The following is a 12808-nucleotide window of genomic DNA, read 5'->3' as shown; positions in this document are numbered from 1 at the left end:
TAACTCGGGGACTGCCTGTAATGCCAACCATTAATCCCGACATGAATTGTAACTGATAAAAAAAACAAATTAAAATACACAAAAATACTCATTCAGCAGACCAGAACCTAACATCTTTTCTACACCATTCACATACTTCTGGCTCTTCAAAATCTTTAAAACCTCTCCCCAGCTAGTCATTCTAAGACTTCTCAGTCTTTTCCATCATAATCCGTGTCCTTTGGGCACAATTTAGAATACACACACACACACACACACACACACACACACACACTTACACTTTTACCATCAATCCTGGAAAAGGGGGAAAAAACCAGTATTTGGCATCAATGTGATTTTTTGTTGTTGTTGTTCAGAGGGCTTTTCCAGAATCCAGGCTGACAAGTGCTCAAGGTAAAAACTTTGCTTTAAAAACAAAGAACCAGTTTTTCCTTGTCTTCCCAGATTTATTGTTTTGATCTTTCTTCAGTGGTTACACTAAACGCTAATAAAATATGAATGGGTTATGTCTTCCTTAATATTCTCCTGACAGGAGCTAGCATATTACATAAATAGGTCAGAATTCTAATTTTTTGTCTCGAATGCTGATACTGCAGACCTAAGAAAAACTACATTCTTCCTTTAAAGCTCAGACCTGAGGAAATACAGGGCTCTTACAACAGGAAGAATTATATCTAAAGTATAGTATATACAGTTATCCACTGAACTAACCAACTTCTTAGGAATGAGCACATAAGTTGACATGTTACTATGGTTATCTTGAGTATAATGTGAAATGTTCACCTATAGTAGCCTTATGTTAACCTAAATCCCAGATCAGTTTAGAACTTTATATTCATACAGTAAACCTCTTTGTAGCCTACACTATTACTAAATATTTATATTTACTGGAATTCCCAAACACTGGCCCAGAAAACATAGCCATTTTTTCTTAAAGCACCACTGGCAACATTTGCTTGAAATATAAATTTTGAAATAAGTAATCTTTGACAAAACTCGGATTTAAAAAAATATTACAAGTAGTGCTTTAACAAATCAATATTTTATTAATTAATTGTACCCAAAGGGAACTGCTTACAGGCCAGACCTTCTAGAACTAGAAACTGGCAACTGGCAACTCCAGGTGAAATGCTAAAAGTAAGAAAAGCATAAATAGTGATATTTAAAATACTGGTGTTGGGGGAGGGAGTAATTATAATTTTTATTTAGATTGACCTTTTAACTCCAGGAGAACAGCCTCAGAAGAGTGAAAGACTCCAACTAAATAACATTGGCCCTGACCAGTGAACAGAAGACTAAGTTATAAATAAGGAAACTACAAACAATGCAAAACAAATTAGCTTTACTTAATTGGCTATAATACTAACGAAGAGGCTGGTAACCCAAACAGGCTTCACTTTCTGTTTTTGTTGATAGCTTACAAAAGAACATTGCATATGACAAAGAGAGCAGAATAAAGGAACCAAAAACCTCTCTAGTTTACTAGCACAGACTGGGAATAAGAAGGCTGCCGGGGGAAAACATCTTAATGTTTAATGGGAAATTTTTAAACATGTCTAATAGTTCCATCTGCCTTAATCTAATCTAAGGAAATATCGCTTCTCCCATATGGCCTGACAAATTGTAATCTTACTTGTTATTATGCTAATTATGATCATATTTTAAAAATTCACCTAATGTTTTTTTACTATCATTTTTCAAGATCATCTATCCAGAATGTTATTTAACCACCTTACAAGCTAAATTTTAGTTAAATATTACAGCAATATTGTATGAAGAAAAACATATGCAGTTGAGATTAGTTTGTGCAGAGATAAAGGCAAACTTACTTTCTTGTTTAGAAGCACCTTCACATCTAAATGGGGCAGAAAAATCTTGATCTTTGATGGCTGGAAAGGGGGGAGGGGGCATGTAAGAAAAGAGGCAACAGTAAAAGTGTAGTGTATTAGCTCATTGACAAACTGAGAAATGTTTCCTGCAAGAGTCCCTGCAGAAAAAGAATGCCCCAATCTCTGAAAGAGAGGGAGTCCTTAACTCTGCTCAGGAATAGACCCTATTCAGCAATCGGTACTGCAATATTGGTGCTTAAGACAAGAACATGCAAAAGTTTGCAACAACTGATCTAAATCAGATTTACCCCTGTAAAGACTGAAGTCAATAAGGAAGGGTGCATCCAACTGCTTTGCTTTAACTTTTTTCCCCTTTGAAAGTGGGACTGTTATAGGTCCAACCTAAATTGGATTAAAGCAACAGATTTACTTCTGTATTGTTCTCTGGTTTTGTCATGTTAATTACAAACAAACATTGTAAATATAACTTCCTTCCATTTTTCATGATTTCACTGTTACTCTTACAAGCACGTCTCCAAAGTTTATTTTTCACTGCAATTTTCCTGGTATACTTGCTACATTTTCTTGTCATTTTACAACTATGTATTATGCAAAGCCAAACAGAAAGCAAAACTCACCAGAGTCACAGGATCTTTTGGTTGGCGTGGTTAAGGAGACATGAGGTGTACCTGTGCATGGCCCACCTGGAAAAAGAGAATCAAGTCAATTCCTAAACACATTGATATGCAGCATGCGCCATTTTGCAGCTAAACCAAATGTCTGGGGATACACAGGTACTGAAACATGCACATGTCCTGAGAACTTAAAAGTGTTCAGAGTCCAATATTTATTCAGCTCTGTGTCCTCCACCCTTTCCTTCCCATTAATATCTGACTATGACTTATAATTAAATATTGGGATGCCAATTTTTTATATGCAGTATTCATTTTGTTAGAAATATCTTTAGAGAAATACACTGGCCAAGGTGATCCTACATTCCAACAGAGCTGGGATCTCCCACGGTTAATCCACTAAAAAGCCCTGGGGTGAAATCCTGGCTCCCCTAGAGTCAATGTGAGATTTTCACCATGTTTCTATAGCATTTTACTTTGCACAAGGACTTAGAGGCAGGTCATATATATGAATACAAGGTCACAGACTTTAATGAGTGGAACCTACTTACACCAGGCCTAGATTTTGTCCCATTTCTAAGAAACATTTCTCTCATCATGGGAACGTTCTTTCCTTTGGGTGGAATGAAGTAACCATTGAGCAGCACAATAGTTTAGGAAGGGAAGTGAGAACAGCATATCCAACTGAAATGCTGGAAGATGTTATACAGTCGGAATGTTGACCAAAAAGGAATATGTATCACAAATCACCACAAGTGGTCAAAGCTTTGGTTTTACATACAATCCAAACACAAGCACATCCTGCATTAACTCTGTGGACAATTTGTTTCAGGTTCTGGACTCTTGCCCATGCATCGGGTATTTGTTTGGTGGCAAATTGCTGTTAGGTTTCCTACCATATTTCAACACACAGCATCATGGAAGAGCTCTCCAGAGATCTTGTTAAACTAACAACCCAATTCAGTATATTTACTGTATTGCAGTAAAGCACAAACAAAACCATACAGCTGAGTCAAGATAAATTGACAAAAAGCCTAACTGACAGCAATAATACATTGTAGCTTGGATAATTGGAAGATATTATACACTTGGAACCTGAAATTAAGTCTGATTGAGTAGACTTTGGCCATCAAAATACCAACAATTCAGCATAAATATAAATGCATTATATAGCAAGGGATTAGATTAAGTATGACCCTAAAGTATGGATGTACTGCTAACTGGACCTATGTCTATACTGCCAGACAGTTCAAACTACAGGGGTGGGCACTGCCATGCACACCAAAGCCCTGCACTATAATGCCCCCACGTGGCTGAGAAGTGAACAGTTCAGTTCACATTTAACAACATCAAACTCAAACAGCTCGACGTTAATATGAACAAAGAAAACCTTTCAATTGCTCCTGCAGCATCCACATGGGAGTTACAGTGCAGCATTTTTGTGTGCACTGCTATTCACACAGCTGTCGTCCAAACTGGTGAACAGAATACAGAAGTCCTCAATTGTTACTAGTCATCCAATATTTGCATGCCCTGAAATTAGCATTGTTACTAGAAAAAATTAGTGCTTTCAAACCATTTCAAATCTGGACTGGTAAGAGAGACCTACAATTAAAATAAATAGTACTTTTTTTGTGTCTTTACATTTTACAAAAAGGCCACCTGAAATTCTCACATGTTAAGTCTTGCTTGCCAAATCTGTTTTTTTTTTTTGTAACGTAAAGGTGAGGGAAACATGGCCAACTGGGGGAAAAAAAGGGGGGGGAGAGAGTAGAACACATTTTTAGTTAGACCACCTATAACTCTGTTGCGTTTAAACTAGGGATGTTAAGGACTAGCTGACTATCAGATAAACATTTGCTTACCAGATAGTCTGTTGACTAGTCGATTCCTCCCCCCCAATTGCTGAGAGGCAGCAAAGGGGGAGAAGGAGTACTTCAAAGTGGCAGCACCACACAGCTGAGACAGGGATCAGCTGTGTGGCTGCTGCCCCTTGAAACGCCATCTCGGCCTTTCAAAGGGGCAGCGCTGTGGAGCCTAGCTGATCCCAGGCATCCCATGGCATTTCAGCAGAGGCCAGGGTCAGCTGGGTACTCACCAGCTGCCCCCAGGTTCTGCACGGTATTACCCCAGAACCAGGGGTCAGCTGGGGAGCCCTGGGCTCCGCATGGTATGCAAAGCAGCATGGAGCCTGGAGTCAGTGGGGGGACTCAGTCTCTCGCTGACCCCAAGGTTCATGGCTTTGAAATGCACAAGAGCCCCTGCTAGGGACTCCTGTATATTTCAAAGCCAGCACCCACCTGCAGCCGGGACTCAGTGGGAGTTCTCGCTGGCCCTGGGCTGTACACGGAGTTCTGCATTCCTCCTTTGAAATGTACAAGAGCTCCAGTGGGGGCTCTTGTACATTTCAAAGGAGGAATGCGGAAGTGCCTATTGACTAGTCGAGTAGTCGACGGAAATTCCATCAACTACTCAATTAACCGCAATTTAACATCCCTAGTTTAAACATCTGTTTAACTCAATCTTCTGAAAAACACTTGGGACCAGAGGTCTCATTTCAAGGTTTCAGAACCCAGCTTTTCAAATGAGAGAAGAATCAGTTCCCATTTAAGTTTCCTGCTCCTTCAAGGAGTCCTCAAACCGACATGTGGAAGACTAGTTCAATAGTACAATTTTTAATCCCGCTTAGGAGGTCACTTATACAGTGATTTCAAGGTAAATCAAAACTATAAATCTAACAAGACTGTCATTTGAAATCATTTAAGACTTCAGCTTCTTTGCTTGTGTTAGACTTTGTTAGACCATTAAATATGAAATTGCAACTATTTCTCATTCTTTTGCATTTCCAGAAGTGTAACAGAAGTTTGTTTATTGCCTCATTAGATAGGTTCAGATGAATCTGATTTTTTTACTGCATGGTAGTAGGGTTTCAACAACGAATTACTTGGGATTTGCATGCAAATACATCAGAGTGTTTCATAACAGATGAAGTTTGTGTGCCCTGAGCAGTGCTTTCTTCTACAGTTGTTTTTTGTTTCAGCATTAAAAGTCATCATGCATAATTGTGGATGGTGGGCTTGAATTTGAAATTTTATGTGGAAACCATGATGCTGAATCCACTGTATTAACAACAACAACAAGATCTTTATGCTATTTGAAATAGAGGCAGTGTATTCTTTCCTGGGACAAAATTAGTGGAGTTTATGTGGGAAAACAAAGTTAAATTACTATCTTTAATTGTTACAAAAAACTGGCTTAAGTTAACACATTCCTCTAAGTATCAAAATCTTAGTACCCAGCTAGTTGCCCAATTCTTAGCGTAACTCAAGTGACTGGAAACTGTTAATTGCTCTTCTGTTAAATGAAGCAAGTCCAGTGCCCTGCGCCAGAACAGATGTCCCCAGTTTGGTCAAGTATGTACCTGAGGCTATAATGGATCAAAGGGAATCAGAGGTGGGAGGTCCCCGAAGGAAGCTGTAGGAGGTTCCTGGGGCAAGGCTGAAAGGGGTTTGTGTTGGCCAGTGATGGGCAATAATATTTGCTGGGGAAATTTCAGAAATTTTTGAAGTGGCCCCAGGCTGCAAAGGATGGGCCGGGCATTGAGTGGAAGGGGCGTGGCCAAGATATTTCCAGGTTCCCCACCCCCAGACAATGATTGGCCTGGGGGTGAGGGAGTGCTTTTGCCTTCCACCCCACATTCCCCCAAGGTGCCCATGCCCCTGGTGTGGGAGGAGACTTCCCTTGCTCCCCTGCCCTAGGCCAATTAGGGCCTGGGGGTGAGGGAGCATGTGAAGCCTCCTCTGCTCCGCTCCCCGCCCTGGGCAAGGCGCTTCAAAGCATCATGTTCTCCTGGCACAGCAGGAGGAGGCTTTGTGCACTCCCCCACCCCCAGACCCTAATTGGCCTGGGGGCGGGGGATCAGCAGGGCCTCTATGGGCCAAATCCACCCGCTTAGCAGGCCAAATCTGGCCCACGGAGGCCCTTTTGCCCACCCCTGGTGTTGGCTGACCTCCACAAGCCAGAGAGCTGAAGATGGGGCAGCAATAGAGGAAATTTCCTGTTTACCTGCAAGCTATATAACTGGATTCAGAAAGCTGGTGCCAGGAGATCTTCCCAGGGATTTGCCAGCTGGCATCCACAAGCCAGAGAACCAGGGTCAGAAGGCTATAGGCAAGGGTGCCGTGGAAGAGCCTACTTGCTGGTCTCCCTGAGATGAGATGTTAACAGAGCACGGAGATTGATGGACACCACCTGGTGAAGATCAGCTCCCCAGAGGGGGTTGCTTACGGGAAGAACTTGGCTGCACTCTGACTGGAAGGACTGGGGTGGCTAAAGAGTCTACCTATTTTGGAAGACACCAGTCCATGGTTTGTGCTAGTCAGATAGACTAGATGTTATGGGATTTTCAGGACCACATCATGGGAAATTATAAAAGGATGTTTGGAGACTTTTGTTCTGCATTTTTTGCTCTGTTATAAACTGGCCCTAAGGAGAAGTATTAGAGAGGCAAGAAAAGTATTAGGTTTTCTTCCCCCCCTGTAATACTTCTCCTTAGGGTCAGTTCATAGCAGATCAAAAAATGCAGAACAAAAGTCTCTACACATCCTTTTATAATGGAGTCATTGAGACCCAATGGTCATGGAGTCATTTAGACCCAAACTGGGAAGTAGGATGGTAATCCTAGTGTTAGGTGCCCAAATGCAAGCAGGTGCCCGAAGGAATCATTTAAGAAACCATGAGGCTATCTTAGAAGTCGTGAGATTTTAAAGAATTTGAGTTATTTTTATGTGCCCTCTAGGGTTTTCTGTTTGTTCTTTAAACAAAAGTTAAGCTCCCTTTGACTCCGGGGCTTCAAATATTGCAAGACTTGCGATTGTGATGCAGTCAGTTAAAAATTGTGGCTCAATAATCAAACATTTCTCGACCAGTTTCTCTCATAACTGTCTATAAAAGATTAATAAAAATGTAAAAAATCATTAACTTACCTATTTCTTTTGCAAATGTATTACACCTTCAATATTCTCTCTTAATTAGCATGACATTTACATAACAATATAATTTTCATCTACAGGCACAATGGACTAATTAGAAACGCATAATCCCTTTTAAATACCTTGTCAATTTCACTCCATCATAATTTACTTTTGCATAACAAAATATACTAGTAAGGTCAAAACATTACCCTCAGACAAACAATTTTGGGCTCCAATATTAAAAATCAAGGTTAAAAAAAATCCACTCATGTAAAGACTCTAGTGACTAATGTTCTTGCTAATGTGTCCTTTAGAGTGGATCTATAAAATAACAAAGTCTGCATTTTTTCTTGTTTGTCAACATGAATTTAATACTCTGTTCTAAGCATCTACAATGGTTTTCTCATCAGAATAATTCTATTTAAAGAGAGATTCTAACAAATGTAAAACATAAAAATATCAAAGGAGACTATTATGCTTTATTTGTTAAGTGATAAATGCGTGCTCTGTGGAGCAAGACAGACAGCTTGTGAAACCCTAGCAATTGTAGTTAGAAGAGATACACAGCACAGCTCCTCACTTTTGGGAGCACATGCATGCTCAACACCTTAGTCAGAAGCCTCTAGAACAGTGGTTCTCAAACTTTTTGGCTCTGTTCAACTCAGACCTTTCTGTGGACTGCCAACCAGCCACCCATGATGACAAAATGGGTGCAGGAGGAGTCTGCAGAGCCTGAGTGGGAGATTGTGTGTAGAAGCAGGCTAGAAGTGTGGGGGTCTGGGTGGAAAGGAGGGTGCAGGAGTGGGCTGGGGATGAGGGATTGGGATGGGAAGGAGGGTGTGGGACCAGGGTGGGTGGATGGGTGTGCAGGTTTCGGTGGGAAGGGCATGGGGGACACTTACCTGGCTCCATGTCACCTGTAGCTCCCTGGCACCCTGACCTGTAAGAGGTCTTCTCCCCATTCGGGGACTGGACTCGATGACCTCTCGAGGTCCCTTCCAGTCCTAGTATTCTATGATTTATTCAGCACCCTTTGCATAAATTCCAAAGAAATGCAGGGGAAAATGGGTGGGGACTGGTGAACTAGGCTGTCAGTTCACTGGAGGACCCAAACACTGTCTAATACTGTTGTTACAGGAGCCACAGTGTTTGAACCAAAATACTTTTAAATCTGATGTGCTGGCTCAGCCTGGCAATTTCTCAGCCTGGTTTTCCTGGTCTACCAACTAGCACTGGAGATACACAGTGGGACTGAAACCAGCCAGACCATATAATGTCATGGAGCCTAATACTAAAGTCAGACATTTCCAAAATATTTAAGAACCATGAATAGACTCAAAGCGTGTGACTAAGATGAAGTAAAAAAGATACAGAGCAACGTTTTCATATTCCGTGTTCAGAGTGCTCTAAAAAGCGCAGTGTACGTCTGAACTTTGGCCTGACCTTTCACTGCTGGGAGAGAGTTAGCACAGAATGACAAATGCCATTAGTTCCCAGAAAGTTCCTACTTGGATGCTAAAAGCATGTGCATTCCCTGAAGGGAGAAGCTAACAATCAAAGGAGAGATGGATTTCTTGGGATATTGGTACAGTAAATAGGGGAAACACACTGCAGCAAAGCCTTTGCCTGCAAGTTTTTTCCCTGCTGTTCCCAAGCAGCTGGGGGCATGGAGCCATGTGTGGTTCCAAGAGTGGGGTACCAGGTAAGTGCCCCATCTGCAATCCCCTCGTACCCAGACCTCACAATCTCAACCTCCTTCCCTCCCCCCAGAGCTTGCTCCAGGGCCCTCTATGGTCCAGAAAATTCCTTCATTTAGCAAACCCTATTTCCCTGGACTGGTGGCTTAAAGAGGTTCAAGTGTAAATCCGTATAATCCACCTTGAAAAGACTAACTGATTAGTTGCACAAATACAGATACAAACTAGAGCTGTGGTTCTCAACTGGTGGTCCGTGGTGACTTTTTTGGTGGTCCACAGGAACATTGTGCAAAGTCACACGGCGTTAGCAAGCGCCACCATTAGGCTGTTTTACGGAGTATTCACAAGCGACGCGTCATCCATCGCGTCAAAGCCAATAATTTGGTTCAATTTCCATATGTGGATGCCATACTCGGGGAAAAAGGAAGCCATTCAAACCAAAATGTTCGTTGTCTACTCTTTTTTTTAATCATGTCTCAAAATGGAGGTGGTCCACGAAAATGTTTTGATTGGCCTGGTGGTCCGTGGACTGAAACGAGTTGAGAACCACTGAACTAGAGGGAATCCAAATGTGTGCAAGTTCAGTCGGTAGAGATTCCACTGTCTTTCTGCAGAAAAACATTCCAAGTTGTGAGAACTGATGTGCTGCAGAAGGAGTAAGCTGCACAACAATTTTGGGTATGGCCACCCTGTAGCTGGGAGCGAGTCTCTCAGGCAGACAGACATTGTCATGCAAGCTGCAGCTTGGGCTTAGAAGCGCACCCCCTAGGCTTAACAGCCAAAGCCACACCATCCACACGGCTATTTTCAGAGTTCTGGCTCAAGCCCTGCTAGTGGAGTTTGTCTGACCAGACTGGGAGACAAGGTTCCAGCTGCTTGAAGACATACCCTTAGGTTACACCCACGTTAAACATATAAAAAGATTAAACACAAAAAGTTTAGGAGTTTAATGAGTTAGCCACAATGAGGGAATAACTCATTAAACTACACTAATTAACTAATAAGGACTAAAGTCTTTGCTGCTGCTCTCTGGTAGTCATAGTTAGTGCTTACAGCAAGGTATTCTGCAGGGCTAGCCCTAGGAAAAATGGCACCTGGGCAAACTTGCATTTTAATGCCACTGACCCCAGCTGCCTCCCCAGACCTGTACCCATCTGACCTATTGTCCCTGGTCCCCACTGCTTCCCCCACATGTCCACTTTCCTATGAAGAAATGGCCAGACTTCTGATCAGTGTAAGATGGTACAATTCTGGGGTGCAAGAGCAGGCAGCTGGGGGAATTGTCTGGAGCCTCTCTATTGTTGGTTCACATGTGGCTGGGAAACCATTCCTGTAACTCAGTTGGGTGGCCTTTCTCAAGGACCTGTCTAAGTGCAGTCCCTATCCGAAGCTTGTAGCTTGACATTAGAATCACAGCTTGAGGTACACCCCAGGCTAATGGGTTTTGGAGGGGGAAATAGCTCCACATTTCCACATTGTTCCCCAAGAACCCTGTCACAACTTTCCTAACACAGAGGTCTAAATTTAATGTTTGCAAAATGCTCTTGATATCTGCAATTAAAAAACTGGATTATGAAAGGTCATTTATTAGTATTAGGCTTAGGTTGCTTTACTCACACTTTTGTGTTTCAGTTTCAGCTTTCTTGGACCCTTCAGTCTAATGAATGAAGACACAAAATGTATTGCCAAATATGCATTGCTATGACCAGGATAAACTGGAGGAAACAACACTGGCAACATTTGCAAATTTTAATCAGACTTAAAAATTAACACATCACTGACATAAAAAGGAGCTCATTTCAAAGTTCTATATGTCATCTCTTCAGTTCACCTATGTAGAAGCAGTTTTCTTCCACACCTATATAGTTAAGGCATCCATTTTATAACACACATCAAAGAAACATCCCTTAACTACATTGTTCCACCACCTCTCATATAGCTCAAGTGTACACTACAGGGGAAGGCTGAATTAAAATATGCAACTCCAGCTACGTTAATTATGTAGCTGGAGTCAAAATATCTTAATTTGAGTTTCCTCACCATCCCCACAGCAGATGGTGTACGAGGCAAATGCTCCCATGGGCTTCCCTCATTCCTCTCAGAATCAGGCATACCAGCACTGACGGGGACACCCTCTGAGTTTGATTTAGTGGGTCTTTACTAGACCCACTAAATTGAGCTCAGGAAAATTGATCACAGCAGTATTGATCTTCCCTGTAGTGAAGACAAGCCCCTACTTAACTCAAAATGCCTGAGAACAGTTGGGCCTTACAGCATGCCCTATAGGTCAACAGACTGACAGCGCTGTCAAAAATTAACCAGAGAAATATATTCTAGAGTCAAAGGCTCTCCAATGAGAATGCCTTAGGATAATTACCAGATGTACAGGAGGCCCCCGAGATGTGACTGCCCAAATTCTGACCTCCCGCAACCATTTTTGTAAGTGCGGAAGGGGCCGGAAGCCCCCGACTTATGTCCTTAGCCTGCATTTACGACAGCACACAGTGCCTACCATAAATGTGGGTTTGAATTATGATATCCCTGACTTGCGATGCTTCCTCCGGAACCAATCATGTCGCAAGTCGGGGGCCTCCTGTACAAACTTGGGTACCAGCGTGTAGGCAGATACTAGTTGATCTCCTGTGTTCACAGGAAAACTTCATGTTTTGTTCCTTAAGGCTACTGTTCTATTTGTACTTTTTGTCAATTAGGAGTGGAAATACAATTAATTACAGTATTAACCATGTTGTAATAACAGGCCATTGTTGCAACCCAGCACACTTTTAATAATTGGTACATTCCTTTTAGAGAAAAGGCTAGAAATTTGCTTGGGGGGGAGGGGAGGAAGGATGTCAGATTTGTGGATTTGCAATTTTATACTAGAAAGTAGGGCCAATGCCTTTCCCACAATTACCTTTCAGAAATCAATCAATTCTTGATTGCTTGGCTGCGAGGTAGTGCGGTTTAAGGTCTGTATGTGTTTACACAGTCAACATATTACAAAAGTATATACTAATTAATATTTTTCTCTCCCCCCTATTCATATATTGCTCATAATATTTGAAAATTCTTCAAAGCAGGGACTGTATACCAGATTTGCGATACTAACTAGTACTTGTGTGTGCCCATACGGAGATACCTTAAAACCCTCCAATTTTAAAGAAATGATGAACATCTGCTCTCTCAAAATCCAGCCCCTTGCAAGTGTCTCTGATTGGGCATCCAGAAATGGAAGCATCTGAAGTAGCACAACATATATATGAATAACAAAGAGCCACTAAGAACTACGAATGCTCAGCACCTCCGAAAAATCAGACGTACACAACTAAAGATGTGTGCTCAAAAATTGAGGCCCAGTCCGTGGCCACCACTTAAATTTCTGGCCTAAACCATTAACGACTGTTCTTCATCTACACTAACTACTATGTCAGAGGCATATGTATCTGATAGAAAGTCTATTTCCATAACTTAATTAAAACCATTTAAGCACTGGAATCCAGTGCATTTAATAGTTCAGGAAACAAAAGCAATTCCCTTCCTCCCTCTTCTAACTACAGTATTTGAAAATTCAAAAAGGCCAGAAAAAAGTTAAGCACATAATAAAACCATGTCAACTGAAACTAAGAACTACTGAAATATCAAACCTGATCCAGCTGCCAAAGTCAGAGTTTTTCACA

The 12808-nt window shown here is 41.7% G+C and overlaps 1 protein-coding gene across 4 annotated transcripts in view; it reads right to left on the bottom strand.

Moving 5' to 3' along the window:
• The window catches only part of ZFAND3 (zinc finger AN1-type containing 3), a 281926-nt gene that overhangs the window by 65252 nt on the left and 203866 nt on the right, over positions 1–12808 (bottom strand). For 2 of the 4 annotated variants that reach the window (XM_025186351.2, XM_006126534.4), the window contains 2 exons: positions 2468–2533; positions 1830–1889 (listed from right to left, as the gene is read on the bottom strand). In XM_025186351.2, coding sequence (XP_025042136.1) covers positions 1830–1889; positions 2468–2533 — 126 coding nt within the window. The remainder of the gene's footprint in view (positions 1–1829; positions 1890–2467; positions 2534–12808) is intronic. The other 2 variants (XM_025186352.2, XM_006126535.4) reach the window with 1 other exon arrangement.

The sequence above is a fragment of the Pelodiscus sinensis genome, chromosome 3 (genome assembly GCF_049634645.1).
Source record: "Pelodiscus sinensis isolate JC-2024 chromosome 3, ASM4963464v1, whole genome shotgun sequence".
Lineage (NCBI taxonomy): Eukaryota > Metazoa > Chordata > Testudines > Trionychidae > Pelodiscus > Pelodiscus sinensis.
This window is presented reverse-complemented; position numbering and strand designations above follow the sequence as displayed.